Source organism: Adelges cooleyi, unplaced genomic scaffold (genome assembly GCF_023614345.1).
Source record: "Adelges cooleyi isolate 19-005CV unplaced genomic scaffold, UGA_ACOO_1.1 ACOO_flye_CR_arks_rails_tigmint_CR_PRNA_574, whole genome shotgun sequence".
NCBI classification, from domain to species: domain Eukaryota; kingdom Metazoa; phylum Arthropoda; class Insecta; order Hemiptera; family Adelgidae; genus Adelges; species Adelges cooleyi.
In genome coordinates, this window is record NW_026096268.1 from 12,282,805 (window position 1) to 12,304,801 (window position 21,997).

Sequence of the window (21,997 nt, forward strand, 5' to 3'; positions counted from 1 at the left end):
ATATTTCTTGTATTTTACAATATTTAGTATTGTATTAAACAAAAAAAAAATAATGGTTCTTAAACCTAAAGAATACTGTAATATTTTTATTACATTTTTCTCTTGGAACTAAACCTCGCTTAGCACAAAAAGAAAACTAAAAATTCTACATATCCTATTAGTTAACTTTAGTTCAACAATTTAGTAACAAAATTAATTATTGAGATAATATACTAATATTATTTAAAACACTAACATTTTTTTCTTTGGTTTGTATTTTTTGTTTGATTGTAGTAGTTTTAAAAAAATCCTTAATTTTTGTTATTATTAAATTTAAGTATTTCAGGACTATTAGAAATTTTTTACATTAAACAAAAAATTTACGCCTGTACATAAATTGTAATTTTAGTCATAAGTTTAAAATATTCAACTAGTGTTTAATTATAATTTAGGTTTAATATGTGTAAGCTGCTAGGGGAAAATTTGTAAAGGCAACTGTTTCTGTGATGTTAGAAATATATTGATTGATTGTATTGAGAATTATATTTTTGAAAGAATAATATAGTATTTTGTTTGCACTTTATTGTTATTATGTAATCCCAAGACCTATATTTTGTCTTTAGAATTACTGAGTGTTACATTGTTGACTCTTGTTATGTAAGTTTTATGAAACCTCTTGGATATACATATCAAAAGCTCTATGTTTAAAAAAAACGCTTTAGAAGAGACCTTGTAAGTTTCCAACAAAAAAAAAGACCAGATGTTCATAAACGGTTTACCAAGTAGTGACCTTTTTGTATCAAAAATTCAACTGTGGTGTCCCTGTTTTTTGTTAGCTGACATTAATTAATAAAACCTTTTGTAGTAGTGTACACTCGTTTATATAAATACCATCAGGAACATCATTTTTATAAAATTTTAATTAATAAAAAAAATAATAAATTGCATTTTTTTTCTTGTTATTATTTTTGAATGAGTTGCGGTGCATGGTTTGAGAATCCTTGAATTAGAGTATAATCTCTAAAATAGTTATTTTATATAGGAGGTTTGATTTTAGCTTCGATGTGGAGCTTATTTTTCTTTATGATAGCTGCTAAAATTACTAATAAAGCAGTTTGAATAAATAATAAAATGTTGGTAGATTATTTTGTTTAAACACGTTATAATTTTTAATAAATGTTAAAAAATATATATTTTTATAAACGTTATTTTAACATTTTGTTGTTTAATTATTGTCAACTCGAAATTCGATAATTTCTTCTTAATTTTTTTTAAACTTAATCATTATCTCCTTTTGGGTCTTTTAAATAAATGATTCTCATCCTTTTTCAAACAATTGTGTCTGTTATGTTTAATAAAACAGTATCAAACACAATAAGTATGATCATTGAGTATATATTGTATACAACATATTATACTCAATGGCATGATAATAGACACCAAAAGAATATGTTTATACTGTACACCAGCTAACATAGTGTATTTATTATATAATTGCCAATTAATATATACAATGTTAAAATATTATGGATAAAAATTCATCACTATCAATTTTGAATTAAATTTAAAAAGAAACGAAAAGAATATTCGTTTGGTATTTACAAAAACCTAATAGGAGCTTTTTATTTAAATAGTTTGTAAAGCAAAGGGTTTGTTTGGATTCTTTTAACATATTTATATGTATTTATTATATATTTATTACTTATATTATTGGACGCTTTACAAGGTGTACAATAATCATTAATCGTATAAAATTACAATAATTTCTAAAAGACCTTCTAATTGACCTTCATCACATAGCGGCATCAAAACCGTAACTCCGAATTAGGGCTAAAATAAGAGCTCCCTAGTGATCTAGGGAGCTCTTATTTGTGGCTCTTATCAGTGGCCATAAAAAAGGGGTTGTTTATGGCCCAACGATGCGACGGCACTGGAATTATGTGTAAGCGGTTTTTTTTCGTTTGTCAATTGGCACTACTGTTAACAACTTGCACTGCTGACAGCATGGAATCAATAATATTGTGTCGAAAGTTGTAGTTAAAGTGGAAATTAATATCTTTACATTCTCTATACTGATAAACTGTAAAGGAGCAATTATAATTTACACAATATAATAGAAGTTACTACTATACGTAGTTATATTCTTATTATTTAGGTGCCTATACTATAACTACCATTATGGTGACCAAATCAGTTTCGTGTAAGTTTAAAACTAAAAAAAATATATATGTATACAAATAATAGATGCATGCTTATTGTTATTATATTATGTAAATGTGATTAAATATGACAATGATAATAGTGATTTCTAGTTATTATCCAAGTAATGCATGCATATAAGCATTGTCATTTTTAGTCTAACCATTTTTAACCGGAGTACAAATATAGGATGTTATATCACTTATCAGCTTTTTTAAAAAAAGTGTTTAATATATTTCTGTGGCTTGGAGCAAGAAGGGTCAATGTCAATTTTGTGCATAAACGAGTTAGTCCGCTAATTACAAAAATTGAATCATTCTTTATATACTGTGAAAAAATCACACTCTGAGGCCAAAAAATGAATTACTCATGAAGAGTTTGATAAAAAAATTAACATAGAGCCTAATATAAAATAAAAACTTCATAGCTCATTTTCTGAAAGTTGCAAAAAGTGACATTGGCCCTTCTTGCTCCAAGCCACAGATATCTAAAGGGATAGACGTCAAAGTAATAATTTAAGCGTTTGCATGATGTTATAATATTTGTTATAGCTTACAAGTATATTTATTTTTAACTATTCATGATAGTTTTGGACATTTATTTATTCCTAATAATTTATAATTTTTTTCTTACCTTTAACTTTTATACTTGACTTTTCCATTTTATTTTTTTTTTTTAATAATCAAATTATAATAGTTTTAGATAAATAAAATTCTTACTTATTGAGGTCTTAACTCTTTTATCATGCACAAATATATCCACTACCTAAAAAAGTAGGTGATTTATATCATGACGTCTACTAATATGTATATGTATATATATGATGCATAATATGTAGGTATAAAACACGTGTATATGTGTATGCAGAACTAAGCTATTATTTCAAAGGAGACTAAACACTTACATTTCACTAGTTAATTTAAGGAGAAGTTCCCATTCGTAAATATTGAATGTAAATAATAATTTACATTTTTTCCTGTACATAATTTTTAACTTAATAATTTTTAAGTTGGAATATAGTTTAAGACTATATTGTACTTTAAGGTAATATCTTTTTTAACGTATCTATAAAAAAAACCCAAATTAAAATAGTGGATATTTCGAGGTATAATAGTTTAGTTATTTTAAACCCCCCAACCCTTACCGTTACCCAACTCGTTACCATCCATTATAACTGTAGGTATATATTATCATGTCGTATAAACGAAACTAGTTTTTCATTTTTTTAGTGTATATAGAATTCCTTTTTATAAAGTTATACATATTCTACGTAGATTAATTTTATCTTATTTTTTTTTTTGCAGTTATTGCCAAAATTAGAAATTTACAAGATTATCAGTTAAGGTTGAGTTACAATATGATGCCATGTCCATCTGGTCTGGATATTGCCAATTGTTTGAAATATTTTTCTCAAATACTTTTAAGTAAGTTTGTTGAATTGTATTTTTAAAAAAATATTATTTTATACATTCAATGTTCTAAGCATAATTTAGCAATAGAATTAATTTAATAAAGTAGGAATATTAATTAATACTTCAAACATAATTGATGATATCAAAATAAATTAGCCCAACAAGATTGCAACATAATCATGTCGTTCGTTGCAAAAATATGTAAAAATATATTTATTAAATGTACAATATCCATTGTAAATTAGTTATCATAGGTTAAACAATTTTTTTCTTGATTTCTTAGTATACTGGGTGCTCAATTTAATAATGTAAGGCAATTATTTTCTCGGAAAGTAATAACAATTTTTATAGTATTTCTTTTTGAAAACATTTGTATTTATGTTATTTTACAACATGAAAAATGTTTTCTGGAAGATAAAATTGTCATTACTTTTTGAGAAAATGAGTGTCTTACGTTAAATCGATCTTCCTCTACAGCATATCAGGAGAACTGATGGTAATCGGAGATTGAAAACGTTACCAAAAACAAAATAATTTTATTTCCAATAAAAATTGAATATGTTTACAATTTTTGTCAATTATACTTCGAATTTTAATATTTTATTTTATTTTCAGTTTGTACTTACAATTATATAAATTATGTATACAATATCGCGTCCGTTTGAATATGACGTATTAGGGTAGTGTATGGAAAAATTATTTAGACGATAACTAAATTACATATACTCCGGAGTGTACCGAAATTGCATAACTTCAGTGCCGTCAGATCATGATATCGACTGTTATTCTTTAAAAATCCCAAACATTAAATACAATTTAGTTAAAAACTGTATTAATCTTAACAAAATTGAAAATGTGTACTTAAAATAAGAGCATAAAAAAGATGTATGATAAAGTAGTTGTTTATGAAAAATAAATTATCTACTAATTAGCAATGAAAATATTAAATGCTTATGCGATTATATTTGTCTGTCTGAATTATTTATGTGTGTAGTTCATTATGTACATACTAAAAGTAAACAGAATTTTAACAAACATAATGCAGAGCCAGTATTACACTTATTTTTTACATAATTTTTTTTTATATAAACTCATTAAATGTTTTAAATTTATTTAATTTTAAAAAAAAATGAGTTAAAAATAAAAATAGTGTTCGTTACAAAGAATTATCGAGCCAGCTCAATGCACGATACAAAGCTTATAGGTACTTATTTTTATAGCTATATTGAAAGAAGTTCCTAAGTCTCCACACGAAATGATATTGTATCCAGAAATGGACGCCACACGTTTGGCTCTTTATCCTACATTAGATTATACGGGTCTTTACTCGGCGCTCGAGTCGTTGCTGCATTCTGCTTCTTCAATAACAACTGGACTACAAGGTAATATATATATAATTTGGACATAAGTGAATGTACGTGGGACTATATTTTTTCAATAGTCACGCGTTTAGACTTATAACTTGATTTATCACAAATGCAATATCATAGACGTTCGTTATTGTACTTGATATATCTTATTTTTTTTATTCATACGCGTGCCATATATAATGAACTATAATTTATTTATTTTTTTTAGCTTTCGGTGAAGCATTCAACCAATGTGTGGCTTGCTTGGTTCCATTTCTTAGCGGTGACACGTTGGAAGGTTTACCGTACATGATAGCGACTGCCTTCCAAGTGCTTCCGTCGTCAGTACATCACGATTTAATTAACACACTCTGTTACTTTGTGATACCGTTTACAATACGTGCGTTCTTAGTATTTTTAACGCTTATTTTAAAAATATATATAATGTTTAAATTGTTTAAAATTTACTTTGAGTATTTAAATTATTTCCAAAATGTTCGGTTACACCGAACATTTTTACACACATTGACTTTGCCAACGTTTCAGACGCCTTAAATTATACATCTTCAGGGCTGTGTTGCTGTGCTAATTTCGATGTTCCTCAAACGTTACTGAGTTTATAGGCAGTAGCAGTACAAATAAAATTTGAAATTAGCATAGCCCTGAAGACGTAACGTTGACAATGCCAATATGAAAATATAGGTGTAACCGACCATTTTGTAATTTAAATATACACATATTTAAAAGTAGAGTTGGGTTGTTATTTAAATTAACCATTAAATATGATATTATTTAAATAAAATATTATATTTATGTATCAATTAAAACTTTATTAGGTTTGTTTTAGTTGTTATACATTGTTTAACTAAAATTTTCCTAACTCTACAAGATGTTTGTACAATATATAAATTACTTGATATGTTGCAGCTAGAAATAAATGCATTAATAGTGCGGCGTTGTCAGTATCGGGAATTCTATTGCTAGTTTTTCAAAACACGTTTGATACAGGTAAATATAAAAAACTACAACCTGTTTAAAAAAAATTACAAAGAAGAAAAAAAAAAGTACTATTAGCATTTCTTTGACTCCTACGATTTATTTTTTATTAATACTTTAAAAAATGATTTTTAATTGTAACATTATTTATCTTTATGTAATAGTAGCATATTATATATTTTTATGATAATCCAAGTACATTTATAACTCCTAAAAAGGCATCTGTTAATCAATTTCCTCAATCTATAACTCTTAATTGAAGACTACATATTGTGTTACTTATTATTTTTACCTGACTACCTGAGACACATCAACGGAAGTGTGCTTCACTTATGTTAATAATATGTTAAATCCCAAGTAGAATACACAAAGATGTATTGATTAAAATACCTATATAGTAGCTATTTTATGAATACACCTTTAAATGAATTGTTTCAGCATTGCACTTGGAGTTAGTAGAACGCTTAATGACGTTTAAAAATAACGTGAAAAGAGATATACTTGTCGTGATTGCATACGGTACGTCGATAGCGCGATATCACGCTGCGAGACTTTTATTCAACTATTGGCCTTTGTACAATGCAAATAAATTTGACAGAAATAAACCTAAATCAATTGGTAATCACGAGTGTTAAATAAAAATAAAACATTATTGCAATATGTAAAAGTGGTCTGTATTTTTATGTTAGGCAATTGGTTGCCACTGTTGTGCCAGAAAAAAAATTGTCCTAAAATGGGATTTGGTCCAGCCGAAAGAGTATGTTTGAACCACGAGCTGTCGATGAAACACGCGGAAAATTGTCCTCCGCCATTTTATTTGTGTACCGATTGCGCCGACGATCTATTAAACAAGAAACCTAATTATCAATTTCACATAGTTTTACAACCGTTGCTTTCGGCCACTTGGAAATGTGAATACAAAGTACGAATTTACAATGAACTAGTCCTATCAGATGATACTTGCGCGCATCTGTTAATATTTTAAAAATAATATGTTTCAATCCTGTGTTTCCTAGGATTGCAAAACTCAAAACAATAATATGATATGCGTTACTTGTTTCTCTCCCGAATGTGCGTCTATGAACGACAATCGTCCAATCAGATTGTGCTCGGATTGTTATAAACAATTACATCCGGATAACGTGGAACATATAGTTCATTGGACATTAAAATCAGCAGGTCAACTTGACAACGATATGCAAACATACCTTGTCGAGTCGATTGTCAGGTAGAGATTTGCTATAAGATGTAATACATAACTCTTGTTTGGTCACATGTTCACGTGTGTATTTTTGTTTAAGCTTGCTAAAAGAAGTACGCGCGCCTATTTCCGAGGCGACTAAAGAAAGTCAAACGAAAGCTGCAGTGTTCGGAGCTAAGGTCAAGGGTACAATGTCTTCTAGTAAAACAGATAAAGAAGACGATCAACCAGAAGTAACCATAAATGACAGACAACTGATGGGGAGAACGGGTGTTTGGCTATTGGTAGCCTTGTATAGAATTGAAGATTTAGAACCACCACGATCTAGCATTATGGGTCGATTGCTGTCCATACTTTTTCATTGGTTTCACGTGACGGCTTATTCTTACGATGGTTCGTACTTCGTCATATAAAATACTAACTGTTCGTGTATACCTGGCTTTGCCTGGGTTAAAATATACAATTGCCACACACCATTAATTATAAGAACAAAAGTAAAAAAAAAATAGCATCAAGTCGGGGAATTGAACTCGAACCACCCGCGCTGCTTGTCAAATTGATGCTCTATCCACTACTCTTATAACCCAATTACCGACTTGAAGCTTTTTTTTCGAATTTGATGGGTAAGGGGTGAACTTTTTAAATGGTTGACCTATTAAAGTACATTTTATGTACGGTTTCTGAACTATAGACTAGCTACATGAAAACATCAATCTAGCAATTAAAAAAATATCGTGTGTCACTAAAATAAAAACACATCATTGTAAAAACAATATTTTTCGAACCTGAATATATAATATAGTTATAAATAATAAGCGTTTAACTTTATTTGATAAATGGACAATAATTTTGTATTTTATTTAGATCAGCAAGAGTGCACGCTGGAATACATGAAAACAGAATACATTGGAGAGAGGTGGTTAAAAGGTGTACGCAAATATTATTTCGAAGCATTTGTTAATTGTTTATTACCTTGTCCGCCAGAATATGCACAAGTTGGTGGTAATTGGTAAGTAATTGAACCGATTGTATATATATATTTATAAAACAATAATGGTATATACGTATATAAGCGTTTTATTATATTTATAAAAATGTATTTATTTATTACTCGTTAACTTTTAGGGATCTGTTGGCAAATCAAACTTCTTTAATTAAAAACGGCCTCAACCAATTACTCTGCTTGGTACCTTACGACATAGTTACTTCAGAAATATGGGAATTAATTATGCCGCATTGGCTGGAAGCTATTGTTCAAGACGTTCCGCCTGATGAATTGCCTGAACTGCGAATGCTCTTATGGTGAGATTGATTGAATAGAATGCATATAATTATCAAATTGTAATGTACTTATTACTATCAATGACTAACATAATATTTGGTAATGGGGAATGGGCTAACTAAAGCTAAATCAAAACTTGCCAGGATTCTAATTTAGAGGGCGCGTATTTTTTATAATTAACATTTTTAATGAGCAATTTAATTTTGTTGAAAATTTCGACTGTTTGAAAACCAGTTTTGAATAAATAACTTAAGCATAATTTTCGTTGTAGGAGGGGCTGTTTCCATTTGGTCAATATATACCCGACTAAAAACAATTGTTTTAAATTATTATACGAGGGAATAGGCACGGCGATTTTTTTAGATATTCCCTAAATATTATTTACAGTATAAACTATTTTGTTATATCGTTAGTAAAAGACTTTTTATTAATTTATTTTCAGTAAAATATTAGACTCTGAAATGAACCCATTAGGGTTTGATGCCACAAAACTGTATCATTTCATTGGCGTGCGTTTTAAATGTACGACTTCAAAAGTTCAAGAACAAGCTCTAACATGGATACAGGTTAATAATAACGATAATAATATACGTTTAATTAGAAAAGCGATATTTTATTTATACTACATTATTTATTAGATATTGACCAGTTTAGAAATAATCATACCGATCCATCTACTCTTTAATTTTTTTAAAGACGGATTACAAAGTATGAAGTCAATTTATAAAAAAGATAATACTTCAGAGGATTCTTTTGTCATGAGCACCTTAGGTTAGTACCACAACATCATAATTAGATATTCAAATACTTACTATCTTAGGACTTGTGAGTACAATTATATATGTTTATAAATAACAATACGATATTACTCGTATTCTGATTGTTAGATCCCGTCATTATAAAAAGAGCCGAAAGTGTAACTGACGACGAAGAAAAACCAACTTACAGTTCTAGTCCTGATTTATTGGAAGATGAAATCAAACTTAGTTGCTGTGCCTTAATGTTAGACGTCACTCTGAAACAAGTATGTATTTTCTCGGTATTATTATTATCTTTTTTTTGAATCGGAAGTTTTTATATTTAATCTAATATAATGTGTACCTAGTTGGAACTACACGGGATTGAGAGACACACGGGATTTTCAAGCGCGATAAATCACGAAGTTTGTAAACTTGTTACTAACACCTTAGTGACGGGCTGGTTTACCGAATCACATAAGGACTGTGAAAACAAAAATGAGTGCACGTCTTGCGAGTTAATTGTTATATGGCATCAACTTGCAAGTTCCCTAGTGGAATATGTTTCGTTATCGCATTTAGCTCATCCTCCCGATGTGAGTTTGAAATAGTTATTACTGGCATTTCGTACGTACTGTTCATTGTATGTGTTCAACAAATAGGACCCGGTCGTAGAAGAATTATTCTCCGAGGATTCAAAAAAAACCCCAACCGAAGTCGATAAAAAAGAATCCAAAGGCGAGGGTACAAATCTATCGTTCATGATGACACCAGACACCATCGGAGGTCTTTTAGTGAATATGCCACAGGTATAGATTACAATTTATAACTCATAAAGACTCAATTCATTCTAATTTTCTGAGAAACATAAATGCTTTTTCAATGTAATTAGAAAAAATATAGTGTTTTCATTACTTATTTTTTGACGTTTAGTGTTTAATCGATAAACTTATGTAGTTAAACTAATATATTTAAGAGGATTTTTTTTATACAATAAACATCAGAGTGTTTAGTTTATTTTTAGAAATGATTATTATTTCTTGCGATTGAGAATGATATGAGGACTGCTGGTGTATGCGAAGATGATGTGGAGATCATCAAAGTTTAGGATAAGGGTGGTCGACCCAAAACAGTTGAGCTGAATGAGAATAACAAAAAGATATAACAAAAAATTAAAGTTAAAAAAATCCAGGTAATCCGTCAAGCCGGGTTTTAATAAATCCCAAATTCTGTAATCTTGGTATCCGGATTTATACACCGGGCCTAAAAAAGTTCAAATAATAGTTTTTGAAAATAACTATTATCCGACAATTATAATTTCATGTCTGCCCATTTACGATTGTCTCAATTTTCGAAGCACTGATAATTTCTATAAAACAATTATTCATTTTTAACCTTTTTAACATTAGCTGAATTAAAATTCAAGCGCTTAAAAAGGTACCTAACTACACAATCCTAACAAGGACAACCTTTTCTAGGTTCAGCAATTTATCTAACAAATTTTATTGGAAGATTTTTTATGAGGTTGAAGTAGTTTTCATAAGATATTGCCTAAAATACGTGATAGCCACTAATTTCGCTAAAATATACAAATTTTGAATTTATAGTTAATGACAGCCACAGTAGAAACCGTAGTGGAACAATTGGATTTAACACCAGTTATGCCGGCTATAGCAAGAGCTATTACGTTAACTGATTCGGACGTCGGTAAGAATTTCAAGACGTGTATTTGTATTAGTTTAGATATGAGTTTTAATTTTTCTAAATTGTCGATTAAGGTTTGGCAACGGCAAGAGTAGCGCAAGCTAAACTTATGAACGAAAACGATGAACCCATTGACGAAGCAACGCAAAACGTTCAAGACCTGTGGCAAACCACCCATGGGAGATTTAGAATAAAAATCGACGAACTTCCTGATCAGCTCCAACTAGTATATCATATTTTAAAAGTAAATAATTTATTTCAAATAGTAGGATTTATAGTACCGATATAGTATAAATGAATGTTTAAGCGAGTCATGGACGCTTTTTTGCCGGGGTTGAAAATTTAATGAAACTCGTATAAATGTTATGAGTATTAATTATAAAACTTTATAATAACGAGTTATAACATAATATAATAAAGTAATTTTTAAAATTATTATCATATTTTATTTAGGAATTTTCGAAAGCAAACGACTCAAACGTCAAATACTATTTGTTGCAATCTTTATACTTAATGATTCTTCATAACGACACGTTAAACAAAGCTATAAAAGAACATAAAGGATTTGTCATTTGGTGTCAGGAAAATTTAATAATCAAAAAGTAAATACATCGAATTATTCGTTAAAAATATTAAATTAATGCACGATTACAAAATAAACATTATATTTTACTATAGTATTTGGGAATGCTTGGAAGGAATTAAATCGCATTTATGCGAATTGGCTATTCCAGTCATGTTGCACTGCATATCACTGCCGTATGGAAGTGATATTTTTTGGAAACTAATTAGAGATGAATTTCATAGCACAGATTGGCGGACTCGTTTTAATGCTGGTATATGCTCGTAAAATGTATTAAGTACAACAAAATGTGTATTAGATGATTAATAATATTCGTAATCGGTATTTTTCATAGTGGAAAAGGTGATATTAATAGCGAAATTTATGGATAACACTCCGTTAAGGAACAATTCCACCTTGCAGTCGTGTATAACTAATGCATTTTGCTACCTTGTGTCAAGTATGGACGATCGCAGTTCTTATGTGGCCCAGAGAGCAACATTACTAATGCCTACCATTCACGATTCTGCATTAAAGGTAATAGTTTAGTTTTAATTAATCAAAATGAATTGTGTAAATAAATCACCTGCTTTTGTCGCAGAATTTAATTCACTGCATGGAAATGCATTTTGACACTGTTATGGTAGACCGACCTATGATTTTGCAATCGTTATACCAAATGAATAACACGCTAAACGATAGAAAAGTACTGTCGTGGGAATTTTTTTTGGGAAGATTTGACGCTATGTTTATCGAGGCCCAAATACAGTTGAAAAAAAGCGGTGACATTACTCATGTCAGAGGTAAATCATTTCTATAATTTTAGTGTCGATATACAGGCGAAACTATGTTAAATGTATCAATTTTTTTTTAGATTTGAGAAATTCTGATATGACTAGCGATTCGTTTATCAAGAAAGTTCAAAGAGCACACGAAGCCATGTCACATATGTCTGAGGCGAACTCTGTTCGAACTCTGAGTGCGAGTTTTGGCCAAAAATGGCCGTACAAAAGAACTATGTCTGCACCAGCGGCAACGGTACCTAGAAATGATCAGAGATATAACGGTAAATACTTGTCCAATAATTAATATCAATTTATCTATGTATGCTGGTCATTGTTGATTTTTATTTAACATAAAGCCCTTCATATTTATACTATTGAACTACACATTTTATATTCGCTAGAGAGAGTTTAACTTTGATGACTTTTGTACTGTGAAGTTTTTAAAAATATGAAATAAGTTTTATTAATTTCTTGAAAATAAAAAAAAACTAACTGAATATTGGTAATACTAAATCTGAAGATTAATCTATGAATGTTTACAAATAATTCGACTGTTATTCAACTATTAATGAAAGTTGTAATTTTTTAAAGAAGTTTTTCTCGATTTTATATGATTTTTTCATATTATTATTGGCTTTATTAAGTACTTTTTGGATACGATTTTTGATCTAAAAACTTGCTAAATAAAATAATCTTTTCATTTATATTTATAAATATAGGAGACAAAGCATATAATAGACAGTTTTCTGCACCGATTTTAAAGAGAAAGACGTCACAACTCATAACGCCTATTTTGTCAATACTTCCAGGTAATTATATATTCGATATACTAAAATGTCAAACATCAAAATTTGTTTTACATTAAATTCTTTTTTTTTTTTTAGATCATTCTTGTGTAACGGAATTGCATGAAGATAATACGGGAGAGCTTTTAACCCGTATTGTAGATTTAGAAGAATCTGACAAAGAAACGAGCAATCTTATTGTCTTTCTACTAATGCAGTTTATGTCTCGACCAGAACATGTAATAAAAATAAACTATTTTTTTTTTAATGTATGTATACAATATTATAATGTGTACGTGCTAATAAGGCATACCCGGAAGAATCGAAGTATGGAATAAAAATTCAAGGAATCGTATTGCAGCATTTATACTTGTTATTGGGTTATAACTATAACGAAAAAGGATTTCATATTTCACCAGATAAATTAAGGTAACCTTGAAGGTAGTATACAAATATCAGGCGTTTGATTAAATTATTATTATGTTCTAGGGTTTTGCCGGTTTTTAATTCGTTCTTGTCGAACTTGCCACAAATGCTAGACCAAAATTTTTCCATGGGGCACGTTATTGCACCGACGGCTTTGTTGTTGTTGCAATATTGTCCATCGCCAGAAACACATTCAATAAATTCTACATATTCACTATGGTTTTTGGAACCAATGGCTAGGAAATCTTGGCTTATGTCCGTTATGGTGTTTTTGTACAAGGTATTGTAACCCCATTATTTATATAAACTTTAGTCAATTTCAAAAATAGGTATTGTTTAATGCGTTTATACGTTAATGTTAAGTTAATCAAAACTTTGACTGTAAATTCAATACAACTTTATCTCGTGGCTGAAGCCTGAATTAATAATACTTCATTTCACTGTACTTTAACAAAATTATTATAAATCATTAACTTACACAACCTAATATACACTATAAGTTATTACTATTATGACTGTTTATAAAAAATTTGGCCAACTATTTTAAAATAATTACTTGTTATACATTATTATAGTATACTTTCGACAAAGAGCCGGTCAGTCTATTAGTCGTGTCGCTAATGGAAATTGTTCTAAATACACTTAATGCCCAACAACATGTTTGTAATAGGATTCCACCAACTGTTGTTATGCCAGATACTTCGAAAACTAAAGGTTTGTATTGAAATTTGATATTAATTATTTCTAATTTTAAAACGTTCGCATACAATTCTGATGCAGCTGAAAAAAATGGCGATATAATATCATCTACGGATTCACAAAAGATGCATGAGTTTCAACCATCCACTTCTCGAAAATTTCCAATGATGAACATGGAAACTCATTGGGAAGAAGACACTTCGTATCCCAAGAAGACTCCACATAAACAAGGATCGACGTATGTGTTTTCTAATATAAACTTCAGAACACTTTACAAGAAAATAAGAAATTTGTTTAATTTGTTTAGTGGCTCAACCGAACCAGATGATACGGAATCGGATATAGCAGTTGTACCAGAGAAATATAAATCGGACAGTACAACTGGTCATTACAGTTCACATGTAAGACTTTTGAAATGTGTGTCTGTCCTTTAGAGTTAGCCAATAAAGGTCAAATAAAAAAAACACATCATTTTAAAACCAATACCTTCTCAGCTATCGCGTCGAAAGCTAACACTGCCTGTTTTTCGGGCTAGGACCATTTGATATTTAAATTAGATTATTCATTTGATTTTATTAAATATAAAAATGAAATAAAAACAATGTAAATTATGAAGAAGTATTTGAAAATTAACACATTTGACAATTTTTAATCCCTTCTAAATGTTTGACACAGGGGTCATTTGATGAATCTACAGACGAGGCTTTTAGTCGAAAAGGACCGCTACGGTCGTTTTGGTCAAATGAAAACAGTGCTGAAGTAAGTAAACCACAAAGTCAAAGAAAAGAAAAGATACATTAACATACATAACGAAAAACGTTTCTTTGTACCTATTTTTAGGAAGATAAATGGGGCGTGAAAGAAGGTATGAAAATGTTAGCGACCTCGGCATTTTTTAACGTAGCAAACCAACAACCGAACTTACTAGCTCCTCCGGTAATACCAAACACTTCAACGTCTTCACCAGAAATAAACACAACTTTAAAGTATTTTTTTAAAGAACATTATTAGTATACACATGTACTATTGTCTATTTGAATTATCTTAGGAAATCTGAGGAAATTTCTGAAGATAATTTTCGTCAGAAATTACACACGTTTTACAGCCCTCGGGACACCAGTCAGACATCTACTTCTTCATCATCGATAACGTCGCATCCACCTTCAATGTCGACAGTGAAAGATAAACAATCGATGCAAAAACCAACGCAAAACGTTTACAAAAACTGTCCTGGATCTCCGCTTTCGAAAATGAAATTACATACAAACTCATCATATCCCGACGGTACTTATAATTGTATATAACCTAACTATTGTTTAGCTCCAATACAAAACTGTATTCATTTAAACATTTTCAAACAAAACGCTTCGGTGCTGTAATAATATAATCCACGATTAGCTTTTGACGGAACTGGGCAAAATTTAAATAAAATAATAAATAATAGATACATTTTTATTCGTGAATTATTTGTAACTGAATAAATGAAAAAAATTACGTACGTTTTATTAGATTCGACCGATATACAAACGGATTGGGGATTCAAATTAGAAGTTAATATAGAAAAAAAACCATTGGAATTCCCGGTTCAAGAGCGTCTTCTACCAATTGGGACAACAATGAACCTAGTACAGAAAGTTCACAAAACATTTGGGTTAGGAGACGTGGATTCTACATCACAGTCGTCATCTTTAAACAGAGAAGATAGTTCCGAGAAAGAACAAGGTCGTACTACCGAGGTAATAAATTTAACTGCGATATTGTAATACATTTAATAATTTTTGTATAAATCACTCACAGTTAAAAGAAAATCATTTTTTTTTTTTTTTATTTTGTACAGAAAGGTAGCCCGCGAAAGTTAATCAAACAAATTGCACTAGACAGTCCAGAAGAAAACAAACCACCTATGCATTCATTTGCACGCCGTTTATTGCAAAGTGGAAATGAGTCTCGAAAAAATATCAACTCCTCTCATCATAAGTTTGTTTAAAAATATAAAATATCTTATACCTAGTAATTGACAATCTTCTTTATCGTTTCAATTTTAACCAACAAACATACCATTTTAAATTATCAACATAATATAGAAGGTTGGGAACAACTATAAAATACATGCGGGTTCTTGTTTCTATATATTTTTTTTAAATTTATTTAGAGGGTAAGCAACACATTTGTTTTTGAAAGGGATTAAATACACACATTATATGCTGCAACATTCCTTTCTCGAATTTCTACTTGAGTTGTAAAACACTCATTTTCTCGGAAAATACGAATATTTTGAAAATTAATTATTTTCATATAATTGTAGGTATATATTTTACTACATTTTTCAATACTTTGAACATTTTTATCTTCATCCCTTATACATAAAACAAACAAGGACTTAGTTTTTTCCAATGGGAACATATGTTTTTAATTCCATAAATATGTAGACGAAAATGTTAAAACATTTTAGCGTTTAAATGTTTAATTTTTATCAATCTATTACATTTACTGTATTTTTTCAGTTTTCCAAAAAAAACAGTAATCCATAAAATTCATAATTATGTTCGCATTGTCCGATAGGCTATAACAGCGGTAACCCGACACAATAAAATGTGTAAAGATAATGATATAAAAACGGTTTTTATTTACCTATTCAAACACAGTGATGACTACTAGTTTTTTTTAACAACCTAAGAAATAGGGGAAAATATAATATCTTAACAAAGTTATAGCAAACGCCAAACGAACGGATTTGAAAATTCAAACACTAAAATATTTTTAAAATTGTTGTCTACATATTTATATGAAGTTAAAAACATGTTCCGATTGGAAAAAAAGTCCATGTTTGTTTTACATATAAGAGATGAAGATAAATATTTTCTAAGTTTTGAAAAATATAGTAAAATATACACCTACAAATGTACGGAAAAAATAATTTTTTAATTATTCATATTTTCCGAATGTCTTACATCAAATAGATCACCCTGTACATATAGATGAAAAATAATTGTTTTAAGTTAAGCAAAATTTTGACTTTTACCATTTAGCTAGCACATTTTATGAATAAATTATTAATACATTTATTAGCTAAGAAACCAATTAATAAAAATGCATATTAGTTATTCGTGTTTTATACTATGATAATCAGGGGTTCGCATCATCATACAGTAAATTCAGATCCTATATACGAATCATATTTTGCTCAAAAAAACATTAGTAATAGCACAAGTAGAATTGGACCAGACTGCATACAAGAAAGGTAACCGTTTTTTGGATTTTCAAAATAAATATAAACACTTTGGAAAATGTACTACAACATTATGCTTTTATTTACAAATAGATGTAGCGATTGTGGAACGCGCAAAGAAGAATACAGCGATGATGAAGTCGGTTTATGCATTGTATTATTGGGAACGTTTGTTCACCGTGCGCCTTCGGTTTCTGCATGCCTCCTTCCTGAAATTCTTACAGTCCTTACCAAGTATGTACAACATTATGCTGAAGAAAACGAATCACAACAAATATTCTTGGACATTTTTTTTTTTTGAAGATGCCATTCTAGCCCGACCTTTTTATGGCAAAAAGATAGTCAAAAATTTTTGCCCGGCGGTTCTACGAGTATTGCAAAAAAGTTTTTGCGGTGCATTCTCTATCAACTTGCACCGAACGGTGTTTTTGCCCAAATATTCCAAATCAAGCATAATGGTAAAAAAATTAAAATAAATACGAAATACATATCATAAAATATCGTCTGTCAATTTAGAAACCAGCGGAAATTATTTTTTCAAGAGCATAATACAAGCGTTAATGGACTTCAATGAAATGACTCCCATCGAACCGTTACAAATGACTTTAGAAGTAATTGGCCAAATCGTTGTTCATAGTTTTTATTACACTAAACGTATATTTTATTGTATATTTATATGTTTATATTGCAGGCTTTAAATTCGAAAAAATCCCTCTCGACGACGAACTGCTGTATAATGTTGTCTAACATAACAGTTTATGTTGATATATTAACGACCGACAATACTGGATCCGCGTCAACATTTATTTGGACAACTATACTCAATCAATTTGATGCTCTGTTCCGAAAAATTCAATTGGCTATTAGCAATTTTGAAAACATCAACTTAGTTTTTAAACTTATGATAAATGTTTTGAAAATACCTGGTATCATTTCAGCCAAGGTAAATTAACTTAACGTGTTTCTATAGTGTACGAAAAAAAAAATTATTTTCATCAATTTTTACTATTTTATACAAATATAAAAATAAAAAAAGAATTATTTATAAAAAAAATCATAAAGCTTCCAAACAATTTTTTTTTTTAAATACACAATATGCATTCAATCTGTTGGTCGGAGATAAATACACACATAATATTAACATTATTAATATTTTTAGGGCATTTTGGATCCATTCGCGAAAATATTAACTTACGCACTACAACAACATTACATAGATTATTATTTGTTAGTCGAATTATGTTCACTCGGTTATAAGACTTTTGCTCGGGTAAGTAGTCATAATTACTAAACAATCGATGATAAAATATATGACATTGTAATAATTGTAAGTCATTAAATCGCCAAATACAGGAAAGAGAAAAGATGCTGTTGACAAGAGCAGTGACCGTAGAGCTGATACAAGCATTGAAGTTTAAAACCCAAAATTTTAACAATAATTTACTAGTATATGTTGCTTTTATTCTACAGGTAAACGCGTACAAATATAAACCTTAATAATAGGTACATATTATAATAATTTAAAAAGAAAATGTACACTGGTTATTTTTTTCAGGATGTCGGTGGTATTTTACCCAACTGCCCGACCTTAGACACTATAGTGCCCACGTTTCCAACGACATTGGCTAGTGTTCCTACTGGTGCCTCAGAACTTTTACGTAATAACATACAAGACATTATAGATTTCTTAACCGACGTTAACACATTGACAAAAATAAAGGTATTGCGTTAAATTGACAATTCAATTAATATAGGAAACATGGTTTAGAAAGTTTTCAAAAAGGATTGTATGAAATATTTAAACAATATTTTTTGAAGTTTAACGCAAGATTAAAGAGTTAACATACAGATAGATGTCAGATTTTTATAAAAAAAATAAAACAACCATCTTTAGGCAGATATATTAGCATCATTGCTTGGTCAACGACTTTGCTATAACTGCAGGCATTATGAACAAAAAAAAATAATTTTAATTATATACAATATATTATTATTTTTAGTTTCAATGGTGCACATTTTTTCATGCCTTTTCAGAAAACACCAAAGCGAATAAATTGATTAAACGAGTTTTTCTCTATCTTTATCGCATTTTTAATAATATATAATTATTGTGAGTAAGAGTTTTAAGTACTCTTTGTGTAAACAATAAAAGTATATAAATACTCCAAATCCCGATTTAATACTCAACGCGTATCAGCTTCAATAGTTTTAGTATCCATTAATGAATAAATAAATAATTATGTTAATTTTGTAAGCCATGTTCTCCCCTATTATGACTAAGTAATCAAAGTATTTACCTTACTTGTACTTAGTTGCAATAATTAAATAATATATTATTTTAGAGTCGTTGCACGACACCGGAAGAGGGAATAAACGACGATACTTTTGGGAGTACTGTTAAAGCAGGAATTTCTCAATATTTATCGTTAGAACTTCTTAAAAGTAATACTCGAGACGCTAGATCGTTACAGAAAATATTTCCATGGTTATACTACGGACCGAACGAAATACAAACGATCGAGTAATATTTTTATATTTTATAATATATATATATAGCATGTACATGCACTGCTAATTGATCTGCACGTACAATTTCACATTTTAGATTATTCGTGTACAACTGCAAAGATTTTTCGGACTGTTTGAATCATATTCGCTTGCTCTCTTGGATTTTAATTGGATCGCTTTCGTACACCGGAATGCAAAATCGACCCTGTTTGCCATTATCCCAAGACGTTTCTTGTCAGATAGCTGACCACGTGAACATAATTATGACAGGATTTGCTGAAGAATCGAAATCGTCCGTAATACACATGTCATCTTTATTCCACGCTTTCGTTCTTTGCCAAGTAAAACCATTGACAATATTTTCTCGAACAACCGATTGCATTATTCCTTCTTTATGATTGCATTAGTTGTGGACAATTTATATGGAACAAACAGCTCAACAAATGGTAACGGCCGGAGACCATCATTCGTTCACAATGAATATTTTGCACGACTTTTGGAATAAAGTCACTCGGAGCATGCTAAATTTATCTTCCAAATCGAAAGCAGTTAGTGTTTTAATTATTAGTAATTCTTAATAACTTATTTACAATGTTGGGCAAAATTTAGATAAAACAACTATTTTTATTATAAACTAAAAATTACTTTTTATCTTAAATAATTTAAAATTGTATTAAATACATTTTAAATCAATTCGCTCATTTAAATCAAATCAAATCTTTATTATTTACGACTTTTTACCAACTGTCTCATATCATTCATGGTCTAAAGGTTGATCAATCTTGGTTTTTTTTTTCAATCAGACATTAAATTTTTACAAACTTCGTATAATATATATATCAAAAGTAATAGAAATTTAAAAATATTGTAATTACAAAAATTGACGACATTTGATCAAATAATAACGATAAAAACAAAAATCTACTTATAAATAATAAATAAATTGTTTGACGAATAATTTGTAACAAAATAACAAATAATTTGATCATAAAAAAAGGAATAATAAATTATTGTTTTAAGATAATGTTTTATTAATCATTTCAATTTATGAATTCGCTTAGATATAAAATGATTCAATTAATGCCCAACTCCGCTTATTTATAGTGTTTTTAGTTTTTTTAAATTTTTAATTTCACATTAATCTAGATGGGAGAAATGGTTAATTTACATTTTCTAAGTCTTTTGGAAGCTTTGTTGGAATGTCGCACAGTCACACTTTGTAAACTTTTACCGATGTGGAAAGAAGTTTTATTCACTGACAAAAATATTAAAGTAAGTTAGATAATAATATGATGTTCATATTTTGTTTATGTAAAGCAATATGACAATTACTTATTTATACTAACACTAAAGAACATCTGTGTTATAGTTACCAGGACACATCAAACTTCGTTTGGATACATGTACTGAGTACGCACCTCGAGAACCTCCAGTATTAAGACCTCGAGGTAATTTATCTAAATCTGAGGTAAACATGGACATCCTAAAATGGTTACAAACACTGCAATTTAAAATGGCTCAAATTGAACTACAGTCGTCTCAAGTCAATCAGTTTTATAATGTTTAAAACTAAAAATACGATTTATAATATTTGTCAAACCTGTAGTTATTAAGATTTTCTAAATAAGTATTTTAAGTTTAAAGATCTCTAAAAAAAACGTGATTATGCCAATTAGCAGTAAAAAACATACATTTATGATCTTTGATTAAGATTAGTTAAAATTTACATACTATAGTAAATGTATTAAATTTGAAGGAAGATTTGTAATTACATAGTAACAAAATAAATGTGTAGTAATTACAGGCTATATGAAAAGACAGGAATGTAATTTTGGTTTGAATACAGTTAATCACACAAATTTGTAACAGAAACTAAAATAATTTGATCAATAGGTTCATTTTTTAAGTGTGTACAAGTGTCTTTAAAATTACCATTCAAATTAACAAAAACAAAATCTCTACTATATTTATTAAAATATAAAAATATACATCATTTGTACTGCACATAATGTGAATTAATTTAAAGCAAACTTACATTTTAAAACTGAAAACTATTAGAAGTATATTATTTTATATCCACTACAAAATTTTCAAAACTAAATTCAGAATCTATGAAAAATATTATAGATACATTTGCATTATTT

The 21,997-nt window shown here is 29.2% G+C and overlaps 1 protein-coding gene across 1 annotated transcript; it reads left to right on the plus strand.

Annotated features, from left to right (window-relative positions):
* Positions 1-2,011: 2,011 nt before the first annotated feature.
* LOC126843839 (protein unc-79 homolog) lies at positions 2,012-21,938 on the plus strand. The gene is made up of 48 exons (XM_050581657.1): positions 2,012-2,179; positions 3,483-3,602; positions 4,811-4,972; positions 5,169-5,339; positions 5,867-5,947; positions 6,374-6,553; positions 6,625-6,857; positions 6,952-7,163; positions 7,237-7,529; positions 8,001-8,145; positions 8,262-8,438; positions 8,861-8,984; positions 9,057-9,189; positions 9,306-9,442; positions 9,524-9,751; positions 9,818-9,964; positions 10,763-10,862; positions 10,934-11,103; positions 11,313-11,461; positions 11,538-11,695; positions 11,777-11,958; positions 12,023-12,224; positions 12,296-12,487; positions 12,926-13,015; positions 13,091-13,230; positions 13,299-13,420; positions 13,481-13,697; positions 13,993-14,131; positions 14,198-14,354; positions 14,424-14,517; positions 14,792-14,875; positions 14,957-15,102; positions 15,165-15,400; positions 15,626-15,852; positions 15,954-16,093; positions 17,247-17,357; positions 17,439-17,579; positions 17,649-17,803; positions 17,862-17,956; positions 18,037-18,288; positions 18,505-18,615; positions 18,699-18,815; positions 18,901-19,065; positions 19,688-19,866; positions 19,951-20,194; positions 20,261-20,401; positions 21,000-21,125; positions 21,223-21,938. The coding sequence occupies exons 1-48, from the start codon at positions 2,158-2,160 to the stop codon at positions 21,418-21,420; spliced, it is 7,545 nt and encodes a 2,514-aa protein (XP_050437614.1). The 5' UTR covers positions 2,012-2,157; the 3' UTR covers positions 21,421-21,938.
* The last annotated feature ends 59 nt before the right edge of the window (positions 21,939-21,997 follow it).